This window comes from Lipophrys pholis (assembly GCF_963383615.2).
Source record: "Lipophrys pholis genome assembly, chromosome: 13".
In the NCBI taxonomy this organism is placed as follows: Eukaryota; Metazoa; Chordata; class Actinopteri; order Blenniiformes; family Blenniidae; genus Lipophrys; species Lipophrys pholis.
In genome coordinates this window covers 27,607,190-27,625,033 of record NC_137632.1, presented here as the reverse complement: position 1 = coordinate 27,625,033, position 17,844 = coordinate 27,607,190, and the positions used below count along the sequence as shown (strand labels likewise).

Here is a 17,844-nt window from a genome sequence, read left to right as displayed (position 1 = left end):
AGTTATTCAGGAGTTGGGGTTTGGACAAAATCATAAAATTACAACCTGCAGTTGAATGAGTTCTATTACTGCAGATCTATATTGAGAAAGAGAAAAAGAATTCTTTAAGGTTTTTTTTTTGTGATTCTGCTATAAACTGAACAAAGCATCAGCATCAGGTCAAAACGGGCCAATTGATCGACTCACCAGTTAACTACCTATGATCACTGAGTTAACTGTGGACAGGATGGGATCAGTGAAGTGTTCTTTCGGAAAAGGTTCACATATTTAGTTCCTGCGCCGAATATCTTTAAATTATTGTTCTTGAAAACACAGTGAGCATTTAGGCCATTGGTGTTGGAATGTAATGTGGCAGAAAACAACAGGTGTCATTAACTTCCTGTTTACTGAAGGAGTACCTCACCAGTCCTGAACTCACTCCGACAAACGGAGTCACTGAAAACGCAACTTTTTGAAAATGGCTGCCAAAGTGGAACTCTTTGAAAACGCACCAACTCTGTGGACACGGCTGCCAAAAGGAAACTGAAGCGCTGCTACTGCTCCTGCACAGCGCGGCCGAAGGAAATAGTTCTTCTGCACACGCTCAGTAGAGACAATCAGAAGAACGTATCCCTCTGGAGTGTCATGACTCGCAGTACATATTCTCCTGGAACTTGATCGACAGATAACCAACAGCACCCACTAGTGGCCCAACATGCTGACGACATCATTTTACAACGTTTCTGCCATTTCTTTGCAAACAGACATCAAATTCAAAGGGTCCCTTCTGAGTCACGTCCTCAAATAACCAGAAAGCTTTTTCTACAGTCATTTAACTGAACGTTCAAGGTGCCAGTAGTGAATTTAATGAAGCACTGTTTGTAATTCCATCGCCTCAGACAGCTCTGCTTTTCACTTCCTCTTCATTTCCCGCCTGTGTCCCCGCTCTGTTTGTCCACCGGGCTCTCAGGCAACAGCAACGCCCCTGCAATGTTTCCCTCCCTCCTTGTCCTCCTCCTCCTCCTCCTCCTCCTACCATCCCTCACTCTGCTTCTGCTGAGCCAATCGCAGGGTCTCTCTCCTCCTCCTCCTCCTCCTCCTCCTCCTCCTCCTCCTCCTCCTCCTGGGTTTTTCCTCATCACCCTCGCGCTCCCACATCCTCTGGGAGTCTCATGCTCATGACTCACGATCCCACATGGAAACATTTCTTCTGTGAATGTTGAAGCAGCTTTCACTGCTCTTAGCGATTGTGTCCACTCAGCGATGTGGAGCGAAGTGAAGTTGTGCAAAGGACAAAGCAAACCTAAAAATGTGCATGTTAATTTTAGATGTGGTGTGTGTGTGTGTGTGTGGGTGTGTGTGTGTGTGTGTGTGTGTGTGTGCGTGTGTGTGCGCGTGTGTGCGTGTGTGTAGCAGCTGTTTAATGTTTGCACAGTGATGCACGGTGTTGGTGAAGACCGCCCCCTGCTGGCTGACCCCCTTCATTAGGCAGCGTCAGACTCCAGCAGTAAAAATAGAAGCGTCGTTCACGATGAGTCTGAAGATCAAATCCCCAAAACGAGTCAGGCAGGCGGGTCGGAGCAGGTTTTAAAGAACGCAACATCATCGTTTCTTATTGAAGGACTGAGACGACCCGGGATTCTTTTCTAAATCCAACTGGATGAATTTACACACTTTTACATGCTTCACTTTTACTTTTATGGTTTTTAATATCTTCTTTCTCCTCTTTCTCTCTTTCCACTTAAAAAAACTACTTTTCTTTTTTATCTTACTCTTTCTTTTTTTCGCCTTCCCTTCCTCTACAAGATGCACACAGACTCAGTAGTAACTTTTTCATGCAGATGTAATCCTGAAGCTTTCCTCATTTCTGTACTGTGAGCTTTCTTATGAACTGCGAGGAAAAATACTAGAGACTTAATTTGACTTCTACTCTCATGTCTAATTCCTCATTCGGTTATAGGAAAGTAAAAAACTCTAAATCTAAATACCATTCATTTATTTGGGAAAAAAATACTCCCCAAAACTAAGAAAATACAAATAAAATGTTTTAAACGAACATTTAATGCCTGAAAATGACAATTCTAATATTTGTTATTAGAGCGTTACTTAGTTTGTCTCATCATCACGTTAAATCCATCTGGTGGAGGAAGGTGCTCCAAAGAGAGCTCAAAAGTAGAAAAGAATAGATCTTAACATTAGTCAGTAAATATTGAGATCAAATCACGTCTGGCTGAGGTCCAGAGACAATCAGTCACTTTTTACATCGATTTCTTTAATATTGTTCGAGTTGCTAGACGGACTCAGTTGCGCCTCCCAGAGTTTAAAGGCTCAAAGTGGGAGGAAGATGAGAGCAAATCAACACGATGCTCTTCGCCGTCTTCCTCATCCTCTCTGGAAAAAGTTGGATCGAAAAGATTCTGAGATTTGCAAACTCAGGCGTCCGTTTACACAACGTTTTCAAGAGTTGCCTTTTGGTGCAATAAATCTAAAACTGTAGAACAGCTACAAGAAGACCACAGTATTAATACCAATACATTTTATTTATGGAGTATTGAGAAGTGTTATATTTCTCGCTCTGGTGGTTGTGTTGTGGTAAGAAATCCCTGCAGTGGATCACTACCCACTACTGATTTGCAGCAGTGGATCAATGTTCAGCCATGAAAAAGAAGAATTAAAGCGAATGATCCTGCGAGTGACCCGGTGTCCTCTCTTCAAAGCGTCCACCAGCTGCTTCGCTGCACTCTTCTGACATATTTTATGGTCGCGCCAACCTGTAAAACCTCCCCACTCGTCCGCACGCATCCAGTTACTCAGCGTAGAAGACGTGATTGGCTTTTACAGAGCAGCTAAAGTGCTCTGGAAAGCCTGATTTAGTGTCTCCTGCAGGGGAAAGACTCGTGGAGACTCCGGGACTCGGAGCTGTGCAGGCCTTCAATCTGTCAAGGCTGGAAATGCAAAAAAACATGGCCTTTATTTTCTGCTTCACACTGTTGATTTTCTGTTGCGGTTGCAAACATATAAATACCAACCAGGGTGTTTATTTGCCAGAGAGATGGGAGTCATCTTCACCCCCCCTCTGGCCTGTGCTTTACCCCGACTGATGAACTATTTTTATCACTGTTGGGGGCAAAACATAGCGCCTCTCTCACAGAGTGAATACTACTTCACCAGCAGCAACATACAACCCTTTTAAAATGTAAGTAAAATAAAGAATAATGTCCATCCAACCCGCTTTTTCTAATTTAGGGTCAGCAGTAAGTCACTGGGCGAATCAAGGAGACAAACTCACAAACAATCATAATCACACATTTTAGAGTCAACAAGAAACATCAACCAGGATATTTCAGATGAAGTTTCGTGTCTGCCGATTGCTTCCCATAAGAATCCCCTCCATACTGCCACTACAGAGTGAGTTTCCATAGCTAAGAGGTCGAGGATAATGTGTAATAATAACATTAATAGTTGAAAAGTATAAAAAATAATCAGTAAATGTGAAAAACCGTCAACAAAGTGCCAAGAATAGTGAAAAACTGTCAATAAAGTACCACAAATAGTGAAAAATTATCAATAAAGTACTGTTTATTGTTAAAAACTCTCAATAAAGTACCAGTAATAGTAAAAAAAACATCAATAAAGTTCTGATATTAGTGCAAAAGTATCAATAAGTACAGGTAAATGTGAAAAAGTATCAATAAAGTACCAGCAATAGTGAAAAAGTATCAATAAGCTACTGGTAATGGTGCAACGTATTAATAAAGTACCAGTGTAAACATGTACACCAGAGTTTTTGATTTGTTGGAGAAACACAGAAAATGTTATAAAGTCCCCGAATAAAAGTCTTGGGGAGCGTCTCTACTGGGGCCACATTTTTAAAAGATTAGTACAAGTATGAGTGTTAGTACTCATACTTGTACTAACCTTTAGCTACTTGCCAATACCGAGTACCGATACGAGTACTTATTAAATGCCATGAAGGAAAAGATATACTCCAAAGGCAAATGATATGAAAATCGACATGTTGACGCGAACCTCCTGCGCACAGCGTCTGTGTCGACGCGACTGGCACCAATATCGGACCCGATACCGGTACTGTTATCGGTACAGCCATACTTTCAAAACCTCAGCAGCCAATCTGCTCAATGCTGAGCTTCTTGTTGAAATATCAGAACTTTATCACTGACAGTAGTCGCAACTGATGCTTTCAGTATGAATCACGACTCCGTCGGTACCAAGCCAGCGCACACGACAGCATGAAGCCTTGGTACCGAGTCCCCCGCCCCCCTGCTCCGCCGCCCCACCGCAGCGTTTCATCAGTCGCTTCCACAGCGGTGAGGCTGCATGACTTGCACCTCTGTGTCCAGATTTAGCCGCGCTGGGGCTTTTAACTGACAGTGGAGAGTGATGGCCGTTCTCGGTTTCAGTCTCACGCTCGTGCTGACTGGCTGCTGGCACGCCACCTGGGCACGCCGCCTGGACACGCCTCCTGGACACGCCGCCTGGACACGCCGCCTGGACACGCCGCCTGGACACGCCGCCCCCACACGTTTGGCGTCTGCACATGTTCGCACGCAACATAAACATCAGTGTTTGGAGCCTCCAGGCCTGAGTTCTGCCACCTTTCTGACCAAGACAGCCATTTCTTGCAATTTTAACCAAATAAAGTTCACGTGGAGCCGCAAGACATGTTGAACCTTTGTTTTTGCCAGATCTACAAAAACTGTCCGAAGTTGTACGGGAGTTTTATTCGTAAAATAAAGAAAGGTAAACAATTTAATAGAGTTTTAATTACCTTTATAGGTTGGTTATAGCGGTTTCAAACTATTTGTTTTTAATCATTTTGAATTTTCTTTTCTGAATGTTTATTTATTTATTTTTTAAGTAGTTTAACCTGAAATTTAAAGGGTTTTATTTAAATTGATGTACAATTTTATGTAAATGTATCAATAAAGTGTCTGTAATACAGAAAAAAACGAACAATAAAGTGTCGATATTGGTCCTGGTAATTGTGGAAAAACTATCAATAAAGTATCAGCAATAGTGAAAAAGTTCCAATAAAGTACCAGTATTAGTGTAAACGTATCAATAAAGTGCAGAGATTAACGCAAAAGCATCAATAAAGTACTGTTAATTGTGGAATAACTAAATAAGGTAACAGCAATAGTGAAAAAGTATCAATAAAGTGCCGGTAATAGTGAAAAGAGTTTGTTTTTTTCTTTTTTCAAGTACTTTAATTTGAAATTTAAAGAGTTTTATCCTTTAGGCTTTTTTTAAAAAAAAAGATAATTTCATTAAAGAGAAGTGGCACATTGAATGTAAACAGATCAGATTCTTAATTTTCTTCAGACTGAAACACGTCACTGAAATAAACTTCCTGTAGCTTCAAGAACATGATTTCACACGAAATTACAATAAATGCATGATGCTTCCTGTGGACACACACACACACACACACACACACACACACACACACACGATAAAGTGATTAAAAAAAAAAAGAATTCAGTGTTTTGAATTCAGACATCGTGGGAAAACGAAAAGGAGAAAGGTAAAATCATCTCCCCAGCAGGGTTTTAATTTTACTGGTGAACAGATGGCAGCCAGCACATCTTCACCAAATAGAAAATTCTTTATGGAAGATCTGGTTTAAAAAAAAAAATAGAATAAAAAAAAAGGAGGCGGATGTGTTGCGTGCCGACAGTTTGTGGTTTTATATTTTAGAATAAAGCTGGAACTCTGGATGTGTGTGTGGAAATCCTGCAATCTGGAGCTCATCGACAGACTGATCGCCTTCAAGTGACTGCAGCTCATTTAACAAACATTTAAAAACATGCACAGGTATTATAAAAGCGGTGCGACTGAGGCTCTTTTCATTGATTTTTACTGGATCAGAACTCAACAAACACACGGAGGACCCGTTTGCACAACGTTTTCAAGTCAGAACGCAAAACCTTTCCTCGACAACGGTGCCCGGAACCACTGAAAACGCAACCTTTTGAAAACAGCTCCCAAAGGTGGAATTTTTTGAAAACGCTCCGTCCTACTGCCTGCTTGCTGGCAGGTTTTGTAGAAGAAACCCTGAGTCGCTACTCGTCTTTCTCTATTGGGGGAAATTCCTTCCTGAATTAAACAATCGGTAGAGTTGTGTGTGTGTTTGTGTAGTAATTTTAGTATTTTAGTGAGTGTCCGTGTACACATGGGCGCATTTTAAATGACTCCACTCTAATAAAAATGTGTAAACATTGCGTGAATCTACTCAGTAGGGCATTAACAGAGAGGACGAGTTCAAAACAATATTTTGTTTGGGGTTTAAATCACTACTTGAAGTAGCTGCTGAATTATATTTTTTTTATTATTTAAAAGCTTAAGTCAATTTAAATACTAAACTTAAATTAAAGTGAAGAGCAATCACAACATATATGCCTTTTTTTTCTGAATGATGTTTTTATATAAAAATGTTTGCCTTTCACCAAAAGGAAGTTTCTGATTTTATACCTTGTGAATTCTTTCTACCTGTATGCTGCGATTGTAAAGTTCTCCTCCTCCTCCTCCTCCTCCTGTTCTCCTCCTCCTCCTCCTGGTCTGGTCGGTCCAGAAACCTTCAGTATTCTAAGTTTCTAGCTCCTCCTTGATTTTCCTCAATTTGAATATTGGATCATAGGAGCTGCATTCAGAATCTGCTGTGTCTGTGTGAGCTGGACTGGCTCCGCCCACACATGCTCATCTTGGGAAGAGGAGGAAGTACTTCCTCTGGTGGTGCCATGTGCCAGAGTAAAGCTGCCTAATTGTGGGAGGAGTCAAAGGGAGGAGCCTACCTTGATAGTGATTGGCTAAACCCCCGATGACACTATATAGGGTTTGATTTCTGATTGGCTGGTTGGAGCAACACACTTTTTAAAACCTGAAACAAGCCAGGGACAGAGAGGACAGACTGTCTTCACTTCTGGGGCGTCAGTCCAGGTATGGGGACGATTAGTACTGCTGGAGAACCTTTAGGAAGTGAAATTTGCACAATACGAGCCCTTTAAGTTAAATGTTAAATCAACGGCATAAATCATTCAAACTTATGCTTCAACTCTGGCAGCAACTTTCTCCCAGTCCGTCTGGCTCCTCCGCTAGTGTTACTGTTACCGCAAAATTACTCGGTTGCCACAGTGACTCGTGGAATTCGGGCCGGGGTGAAGATTTTTTTTTTTTTTAAATTCTGGTTGTTCAAGCGCATTCCCGTCCTGTCTGCAATAATGCAGCGAGAGTCGAATAGTTTGGAGCGCCTCCTTTATGTGGCGTTAAGAGTACAACACAAGTAAAGTACAAGAAAGTATTGACTGGGAACCGTATCAATCAAAGTATAGGGAAATATTGGGACTGTTTTCAGAACAGTAACTGTAAACATGTCGCGCACATGCAAAGGGAAAGACGGAGTTTCTCCAAATCTAAACTTCGGCCGGAGTTTTCAGATATAAATGGTTTTTGGCGACTTGTAGCTTTGTTGACGTGTAAACAAAAGGCCCAGACCTCCTGAAATATCCCCGATCTCACTCATTTTCGTGTTATCGGGCGCCTAAAACCAAACTTGTCGGTTGGCGTTGGGATGTTTTTGTGTTTTTATAACCTTGTCGTTCTCTCCAGATCTCAAAGTGCTGCGAGTAAATAACTCCTGGCAAAAAACATAGCGCTACGTTAGAAAGAGCTAAATGTTTATTCACCAGTCAAAGCATAAACTTCAAGGGAAGAAGTCTCTCGACAGACGTCCACACAGTGACGCATGCATGGCGAGCTCTCGGGGCCACGTCCCGGCGCTCCAACCCAATCGCAGCGTTGTTGCACACCGGTCGACATTTCTACTGAGACGTTTGTCAGGGTGGCAAAAAAAAAAAAAAAAAAAAAAAAAAGAGCAGAGGGACAACGATCACAAATATATTTTCATACAGAATCAGTCCCAAAATGTACACATCAGGAGCAAAAAAAAAACAAATATAATACACAGTTGCAGTCTGAGAGAGGCTGTACAGGACGAGGCGTGTGCAGAGCCGCTCGCTGAATTCTGTTTTTGGTAACGTCTTCATGGAGAACAGAGTCTGCTGGGCTCCTGTTGTTCGTCGCTACCAGACGAGCGAGCGAGGGCGGCGGGGGGGGGGGCGGTTATCAGTTCTCGAGGAAAGCCACGTAGTCGGTGAGTCTGGCCAACTGCTGCTCATTTGGAACCAATGAGACGGGGGGAGGATCTGTTGAGAGACAGGAGGAGGAGAGGCTGAGTCAGACAGGAGATACCTCATTGTGCCAAGTGCGATCGATCTACCGCCCACGAGGAACCGCCGGAGGTTTCAAGTGAGCACCACTGTTAACGTCTGCTCATGAGCTCACCACTGACCCCCCCCCCCCCCCCCCCCCGCAGAGTCAGACGTTCAGCCTGGAAACCATTAAAACACTCATCTCCACCAGATCCACTTCCTGTTTGAGAGTCTGCACAAAGCCAGAAGTCACCAAACCATGTTGGGCTGACGCTGTAAAAAGCTGTGGCCATGTGGGGAACAGATGCTCAGACCACAGCCTCCTACTCACGGGTCCGTCTGTCCTTAAAATCACTCACAATAACCCGACACCAACAAAAAACAACAACAACATTTGGGGCAAATGGTTCAAATTCACAGAGAAAACCCTAAAACTGTGCAGGAGAAGCAGGAAGGAGGGAGCCGGCCGGCTCATGAGAAGAAAAGCAGAGTGATTAATGGAGCAACACTGCCACCTACCGGGCTTTTTGGGCATCACCATCCTGGTGGCGGGGTCAGCCTGCCAGCCTTGGGTCACCACACCTTGGGGGCAGAGAAGAAAAGCCAATTAAAAGGCATGTGGCGATACCAGCCGATCCACTGGAGGGCAGCAGGGAGCAGATCCCAGCAGAGAGTGGGTGAAGGACAAAGTCCCCGCTTCAGCTCAAGGCCTCGACTGTGATTTACCAGGCATTACGGGACGAGAGCTCACAGTGTATAGCTGAAATATTCTCTTTAAAATAATAAAATCATTCCTTTGTGATTGAGTGACAAAAGTAGAGAATCAACAAAAATTCAGAATTTTCTTTCAAAGATCCAGTTTTTGTGAGCAAAACCTCTTGGGAGTTAATATGCATTTGGATTTGTGGCACTTTAAAGGTACAGTACTATAAATCGAAGCAACTGGTTTCATGCATTATTTGGCAGTAATGAGCCGCTGTCGAGTCAGTAAAGAGCAGCGTCTGCTGTGTTTACTTCTTCATCTGCTGATCCTGATTGGACAAGACAAGCTGGCCAATCAGGATCACAACAGACAGAATCCAACGTAAGGTCATCAAGATTGCAGGTTTTTATTTGCATATTATTCACTCAAAAATAATGTCAATGTTATGCTGCAGGACAGGCTGAAACAAAAGGAAGTTCTTAAAGAAATTACGTTGAATAGGATTGTTCTTTAATATGATACATTTTCTATTCCAAGGATGATTATGTAGTGAAGACTCACTAAATCTTAACACAATGAGCTGAGAATGTTTATGTTCGCATTCTAAATTCATTCAAGTATAAAGTCCGAGCAACTGCTTCAAATCTCACCAAGTGTGTGTTTATTCACACTTTCAGCACAGAACCTCAATGGAACCGACTTTATTTGGAATATCGGGGCAACAGATGTTGCTCTTACCCTTTACTGCCTCTTCTACGGTGTAGCCCACAAAGGCGGCGAAGTCGTCTGCGGTGATGGAAGTGTAGGCCTGAGCCACCAGGCTGTACGCCCTCTGCCGTGTGGTCTCTGTGAAGACACCAGGATCAGATCGGTGCTTGTGGACCGAGCAGCAGCTCATCCCGTCTATTAAAGTGTATAGGTGGCGGCAGGAGCAGCGACCGGCCCAGATATTTAAAAACAGGAAGAGTGTCACTTCAACGTGATGTTCAAGCGTTGTGTCGCTTGTAAACAGTGGTGCAGGTTGTGCACAGCGAGTGAGAATCCGTCAGCGGTGCAGTTTGATCTATGCGTGTGACGAAGTGCTTCAGGCCGCCGTTTACTCGTTTTCAAGTGAAAGCAGAAAACTTTAGTTCTGTTTTGTGCGTCCGTTTACACGACAGCGGAGATGGGAGCCACTGAAAGCGCAACTTTTCAGAACGGTGCCCAAGGAGGAACTTTTTGAAAACGCTCGGATTCCATCTCCATGGAAACCAGGGGAAAATGCAACTTTTTGAAAGATTGCTTCTGCACATGCTCAGTAGAGGGACAGTGACAACAATGTTTTCCTCCAGAGATTGACTCCCAGTCCAGATTCTCCTGCGATATGGTACTTTTATTTTGACAGTCACCGTAAAAACGATCCAACTTGGCCACCTGTCCACTAGAATGTCTGTCTTCTAACATTATATAATGTTTATAGCGTATTGTTCTCTATATGTGTGGTTTCATTAGAAAAACAGCACTAAATCCTGGCCAAACAAGCCAACTACATCGTTTTCAGCATTTCTGCCGTCTCCATGGAAACAGACATCGTGTTCGTGTAAAAGCGAAACATTTTTGAAACGAAAATGCAAAAACAATGCGTTTGCACTTGAAACATTGTGGTGTAAACGGGGCCTTACGCTGTCAGAAGCGGTAATTTGTAGTGATTGACGAGTCACTTGCTCTCAATGAAAACCAACGCTGTCGCGCGGCTGCAGCTGGAACCGGCGCTGCAGCTGGAAGTTAAACAAATCTCATGTGGAGGGAAAAGCTCAGGGAGACTACAGCTAACGGCGCATTTGGATTTTTCAGAACTTCTTATTTGAGCCGTCTTAAAGGACTACTTGACATCAGTTGAGAGTCAAATGAAGCCTGCTAAAGGCCGCTCATGTTGGATGTAGAGTTAAATGCAGTGTCGTGCTGCTGAAAGGTTTTATCAGCTGGTTCGCCTCCAAACCCCATGATAGGTTCCCGTTTATCTGGAACCTGGAGATTACTATAAGAGTGCAGGGGACCCGCAGCAACACACTCCAGCCTGTATATGACGCTGCTATCATGTAAATGCCTCAGGGTTATGGCCTTTCGAGTTTTATAGCCTAGCAACCGGTTCTGTGTACCAACAGGCGGCCTCCGGTCTGTTGCAGCGGTTAGCGGCAGTAACAATAACAAGCGGGATGAGAAAAGACAGCTGTGTCGGGGAAGGCCGCAGATCTGTCCAGACGTTTCACCCGTTTTGATGTCCCAAGAAACTTCCTGTAGAAATGTTGGCCGACTCGGCTCTGCTTGCTGGTACCTTCCTTATAGATGAATGTCCTCAGCGCTTATTAATAAAAACCTGATAAAACAGCGGTATCCATGGCTTATGGCCGACGTGTTTCCTCTTTCTAGTCGGTCTGAAAGTGTAAACGTGATCCATGATTCTGCCCCAGACTCTGATCATCTCAAAGGCCTTTCTGTAACTCGCCCCCTTAGGAAGACATGTATTTTTACCATGGCCTCTTGACCGCTGGGGAGGCTGAGGGGAGGGGGGCTTATGTGACAACTGCACCGGCCCCCTCTGAGCGTGCCCTTCTGACACGTCAGAACTGGGCTGGAGGTGCTGAGCAAGACCATCCGAGTGGGAGGAAGGGGGTTTTTATGGAGCAGAAACAGGACCTGGCCTGTCCTTCGCTGAGCTGACAGTCTATTCCAGGGCCTCGCTATCACTTCTCACCCTCTCACCGCTTAAAAATAGCCCTCACTTTTCACCAGCAAAGGCAAAGCAGACAGGACATGGCAAGGACTTCTTTATTTTTACATCCAGTCTATTGCCAAGGAAGAGAAGCAACAGACTGGGAGCGTCTGGATGAAAGCACGGCGAGGGAAAACCCGACGCAAACAAAAATAATACCGGTTCATCATAGAAGGCCTGTCCCCCTAAAAATAAAGCCACTTCATGCTTGACTTCATGCAGCTTTTATTCCACATATCAGTAAAGATGGTGATTACAGGCAGGTCAACTGATCACCGAACGAACACAAACACAGTGAGAAAAGAAACCTAATAAAAACAACTCATTCCATCAGCTACAAACAGAAGAACATCTTGTGCAATCAATTGTTAGACTTTTCTCTACAACTAGTTTTCCATTGATCTGGTGTAGAAGTACAAAAGTATAAAAAGAAGTTAAGAAAAGGTACGAATACGACACTGAAATTAAATATTGCACTGAAAGTGAGGGCAAGTTATTTCAGCCCTCATCCACCGGCAAACCCTACGTTTCCTTCACCATCAGATCCAGAGTCGTCGTGACAAACGATTCCCATTTCAAACACCTTCAAATGAACATATCGTAATACTTGAGTCCTTAACAACTTCAGTTTTCATTATTCCTCCTCTTCTTCCTCCTCCTCCTCCTCTGCATCTTCAAACTCATCATCGTCAACATTTCCAAAGTCCATTTTGGCGAGGACCGTCTCGACGTGCTCCGTGGCTAAAGTAAAGTGGTCCATCTTCTCGAAGCCTGGTTCTGGCCTGTCTTCTCCCAGTGAGGACTTGGCTGCGTCTTTGGTCTGATTGATGAGGCCCTTAGAAGCCACCAGGAACTCGGCCGCTCCGCTCTGCTCCAGCGCCCTCACGGCGGTGTCCGTCAGCTCCGTGCTGGCCTGCAGCCGCTCGCCGTAGCGCTGAGCCAGCGCCCGCAGCGCCGCCACCTTCTCGTCCTGCTCCTTGCCGATGTGCTCCAGCAGGATGGTCTTGCGCTCTTCCAGGACGGCGTACAACAGGTCGAACCGTTCGGCTAGCCCTTGCTTGGCCCGCTGGGCGTTTTCCTGTACGGCGCGGCAGGCGTCCTCCATCTGATTGAGCAGTGCCTGCAGGCGTCCGTTGCTGGCCACCAGGGTATCGATCGCATTACTGAGTTCACCTTTCTGGGTCTGGTAAACGCTAGCGAGAGGCGCCACCTCGCAGTCCTTATGCTGGCCGAACACTTTGCACATGGAACAGGTCGGAACTTGGCAGGTCACACAATAGATGTTGATCTTCTCATCCTCGTGTTCTTGGCACATGGGCTCTTTGGTTTCTTTGGGCTTCAGGGTGGTTTCGTTGTTTCCACCGCCATTACCCTCCTGCTGCTGCTTGTAGATATCGATAATATTCTCCACCAGCAGGTTGCGCTGGAGGCCGTGCACCCCGTGGCGGTCTAGCACCACCTCGAACCGGCAGGTGGGGCAGCGGAAGACCCCGCCGGAGAAGCGGTACGGGTTGCGCGAGTCGTAGAGGTCGCTGGCGCAGCTCCGGCACAGGTTGTGCTGGCAGGGCAGGATGACCACAGGTTTGGTGAACATTTCCAGGCAGATGGGACAGCTCAGCTGCTTCTCCAGGCTGTCCATGGGGCTGGGAGGCCGAACAATGGATCCTGTCCTCTGGACGTCCATGGTGGAAAAGTGTCTGTCTACGCCTGGAATCTTAACTTTTCTACTTCCCACTCAGAGAAAACTAAGAGCTCAACAAGGTCCTGAAGTGGAAAGCTGACTTTGAGAAGTTATCCTTGCGTGTGTGCAGCTCCTGGTGAAATGCTGGTATCTATTTTGGTTGAGCGCTAGCAGCTCTGTCCTTTATACCGACCCCTCACAGCTGGCGACACCCGATCCGTCCACCAAACAGAGCAGACATTCCGGCCCGCGTGCTGGCCTGGGGTCTTTTCACAGAAATGGGCCCCTCCTACCGGCTGCCGCATGTGTCACATGTCCCAGTGGGCACTGTGTCCCCTCTGACTCCGACAGCAGAGACAAACAGGGTCCATGTGACTGTCTCGAAGGAGCCCACCTGCGAGATGAGGCTCCTTCGAATATGTAAACAAGTTCACATCAACACCGCGTGACTGTTGTTTTTTTCTCTTTGACTTGATCTTACTTGATCAAAATTCTTATTTATATACTTTATTTAGATCAGAAGTGAAAACAACTTTACACACAAACATCAAAATGTAAATAAATTGCTAGAAGGTTTGATAAGAAACAGCCTTTTACTAAATGAGGTAAAAGTCTTTTGTTTGAGAAAAAAACAGGAACAACTAGCAGATAACCTTCCTCACATGTCCCGTTATTTTAGTATTTGTTTTATTATATGTGCAGCCAAAACAAAGTGTAGATACAAGAAATGCTGCATTTCTTTTGTGGCCTTATATAAAACCTCTCTCACAGTGACGTGGACTCAAAGTGCTTCTGCTGTTTACCATGTCCATCAAGCAGTGATCAGCAACGGAGTGTGTTATGACATACTGTTTGTCCGCATCGACGGCAGATCAACACCAACCACCATAAACACAAGGTACAAGCTATTCTTATACTCTTGCACAAGGGCATCATCCCATGACACAAATGCCCCAACAATTGTCAGCACAGGGTCAATCGTTTATACGGTCGTGCAGAAACCAAATTATTCTTTCAACAATGTCAGCAGCAGAGAATGAAATCAAAATAACAAATATTATAGTGATAGTCTCCTTTTCTTGTTGCGACACGGTCTTGGTTGTAAAAGGAAGTAAAGAACCTAAGTGATGTGGAGTCCTTGTAATAAAATATCTACAGATAATTTAAATCTGACCTAACAAAAAGTTGGAGAAACACCTCATGATTCAGTCTGTTTTATTCCCACACTTATAAACTGTTCTGCTGACGCCCCCTGCTGACCAAACTCCAGCATGATTATTGAATGCAGCAGCCGACAGGTTGGTTTGTTCCAGTTTCCTCAGAGATGAATGAGTAAATCGAACATGACGTGTATAAAGCATGGTAGCATTTTGTGCCGTTACCTCGAAGTCCCTCCATGACAGGCAGAATATTCTCTGACCACTGGTGTGCTGCGATGGCTGTGTAGATCCCTGGAAAGTCTCTCTGCCAAATGTGCTGGCCCACGGCCCAAATAGCAGATAATTCAGGGTTCGCCTGGACGCAAAAAGTGAAAAGCATTTCACAAAGCATCAGTATGATTCAGTCAGCCAAGCAGTCGCTCTCAATGCTATTGTGAAGAGGATTCACACTTAAAAAAATAAAATTTTAAATCCAGTTTTAAAATGCTATTCAGCCTAAACTGTGTTGTATTGGTAAAACATATTGAGGATTATATGTTGAGTAATTTCGTAAATGAACTGACTCATCTAGGGCCACTAGAGGGTGTTGTTTGTTTTTGGTAATGAAATCACACACATAGAGAACCACTGAGATGGGAGTACATGGGACATTCTTATGTAAAGACAACCGAATTGCATTGTTATTACTTTAATACTTTAAAACTATCAAATCCCAAGAGAATATGGACTGGGAGTCATTCCACTCTGGTGACAAACTTTGTTGTTATTGTCCATCTACTTGTGCGTGTGCAGAAGAAGTATTTACTACGGCCGTGGTCCGTATGAGCAATAGCAGAACTTTGTAGCAGAAAGTAGTAGCAGTAGTAGAAAGTTGTTTTCAGTGGCTTTGAGCATTGCTGTCATGTAAACAGATGCCCTGTTTTCACTTGAAATCAATGTCGTGTAAACGGGGTCTCAGTGAAACTATCCAGCGCAATACACACTTGTATTCTGGGAAGTGTCCAATATGCGAGGCTAAATCAAATGTTCCAAATTACACACTATAATATTGATTCATAATTGTAAGATGAGCTGGTGCTTTCATCAAATACATTATGCGATAGTTTGGGTAAGTGACATAATTCAGCCCAGACAACCATTCATGTATGAAGTCGAATCAATCTACCCAATCTCACTTATTTTCAGTGCTTGTTGTGTGTTCAAAGTTATTCATTGTTTCTTTTTTTAACGTTTGGAGACAATTCAATAAACATTGATGTTACTTTTGTTATATTCTCTTCTATGTAGTATATTAATTCTTCAAAAGGATTATTCATTATCTATGTGTTTGCTTAACATGTTATTTTTGTTTAGTATATTAGCTATCAACAATCCGCGGGAGGTGCCTTTAAACAAACACTGTAAGGAGATTTTTCACATACCTCACATGCAGTATCATGCGAGTAAAATGAAATACCTCACTGTACTGATGCCTCCGCTGCTCAGAATTAAAGTCTAATTTCTACCTACCAATCATATCTGAAACAGTTTGGCTCATACATTTGAGACATCTTTCGAAAAGGTAGTAAACAACGCAGATCCCCTGAATTTGATGTGGATAGAAACAACCAGACTCTTTCTTACTAACTTAATCATTATGGATCCTTCTAATCAAGAAAAAAACACTAAAGACCGAGTTTCAAAGAACTCTTACAGTGCAACTTGGGAATGTGAAAGTCTGTTTTAACCTGCTTACCGATTTGATTGCCTGGGGAACCCTCTTCCATAGATATCTGGCATTATTCCTGCAAGTACAGGGAAAACAGGAGTTAGTAGACATGTGCAAAGTCCAGATTGATCCAAGCCAAGCTCTCACATGTAGACTCTTTATGCTGCAAAGACGCACTGGATTACACAAAAAACACACGGTTTCTTGCAACCATCCACCATCACATCTTCATCAATCATACTGTTCAATCCTCCACTTGTTTATGAAGTTAATGACAAAGACGCATACTCCCTCTCTCTCTCTCAGACACACGCACACACACACACACACACACACACACACACACACACACACACACACACACACACACACACACACACACACACACACACACACACACACACACACACACACACACACACACACACACACACACACACACACACACACACACACACACACACACACACACACACACACACACACACACACACTTCACTTACATGTCATTATTGAGTAAGTAGAGGGCCAGCAGCTGAGAGTACACTTGAGGAGTTGCAATGCCTCCTGGAGCCTGTTCAGGATAGATACCAGTGTCAAAATACAGGATGATGGTGAAACTATTGTCAGACCAAATGCTTAACACAAAAACAGAGCGAAGAGCTTTATATTTCAAGAGTAATTCTAAACTAGCTTGAACGCATCTGCTCGCACAGGCTAGCTAATAATGCTATTTCAGCTTGAGCAAGTAAAAGGAGTGTCTGTGGAGGTGAATGAAGCAAAAGCACAACAACACAGTTATGAGGTTACCTGAAGAGAAATATTAAACCATTTTAAAGGTTTTAAGTTTAGCTGAATTAAACATTAATTTCTGACACTGGATCAATGTTTACCATCAGAACGGCTAACTGCTGCTAGCTCCTAAAAGCACAAGTTACAACTGAAAGGTGAGATAAACCTCTGCTTCCGACATTTCTGTGGACATTTAAATAATTTCGTTACACGAATATGACTTGAGTGGGAATAAATTTTGACTGCTCGGTTAGACTTCAAATACATTAAGGCTTTAAATGAAGCTCAAACAGACGTTAGCCTGTTAGCCTCTCCGCTAACAGACTGACTACAGATTAAGTGACCGTCGTCTACATCACCGCCACATCTTCAGAGAGAAATCCGTGTATAAATGTCTCAATTCTGCTCTCACCTCCAGTTCCTGAGCTTCACACTGCTCCAATAGTTTATCAAAGTTCTCCTCCATGATCACAGCAGTCGGCATGATGATGCCCGGCTGTGGTTCAGCTTCCTGTCGAATAGAGCATTTCCGATACGCTGCTGCCCCCATCGCCCGGAGGAAAAACTACACCCAGTCAGTGCATTACGCTGTGTACCATATTTGTGGTATCTGGTATTTTGATGTATGTGGCGAATATTTAACATTGATATTACTATCTAGACCCATGCTAGTTATTAACTCAACATTATATTATTGCATACTGTTGAGTGACTATGGTTAAAAACAAAACATATTTAGCATTTTCACTTTGAAATATAGTAATGATTTAGATACCGTTTGAGCACAGACCTCAAAAAATAGTACATCACCCCAAGGGAAACATTGGGTCATTGTTGGAAA

General features: G+C 43.7%; 2 protein-coding genes across 2 annotated transcripts; both read right to left on the bottom strand.

Annotated features, from left to right (window-relative positions):
* Window positions 1-7,175: 7,175 nt before the first annotated feature.
* On the bottom strand, window positions 7,176-17,526 carry cops8 (COP9 signalosome subunit 8). The gene is made up of 7 exons (XM_080479261.1): window positions 17,416-17,526; window positions 16,715-16,785; window positions 16,239-16,287; window positions 14,726-14,858; window positions 9,649-9,756; window positions 8,727-8,789; window positions 7,176-8,201 (listed from the first exon to the last, which is right to left on the bottom strand). Exons 1-7 carry the CDS (start codon window positions 17,485-17,487, stop codon window positions 8,122-8,124), a joined length of 576 nt encoding a protein of 191 aa, XP_080335387.1. The 5' UTR covers window positions 17,488-17,526; the 3' UTR covers window positions 7,176-8,121.
* trim63b (tripartite motif containing 63b) lies at window positions 11,710-14,479 on the bottom strand. Its single transcript, XM_080479260.1, has one exon. The coding sequence runs from the start codon at window positions 13,344-13,346 to the stop codon at window positions 12,297-12,299; it is 1,050 nt and encodes a 349-aa protein (XP_080335386.1). The 5' UTR covers window positions 13,347-14,479; the 3' UTR covers window positions 11,710-12,296.
* Window positions 17,527-17,844: the final 318 nt, after the last annotated feature.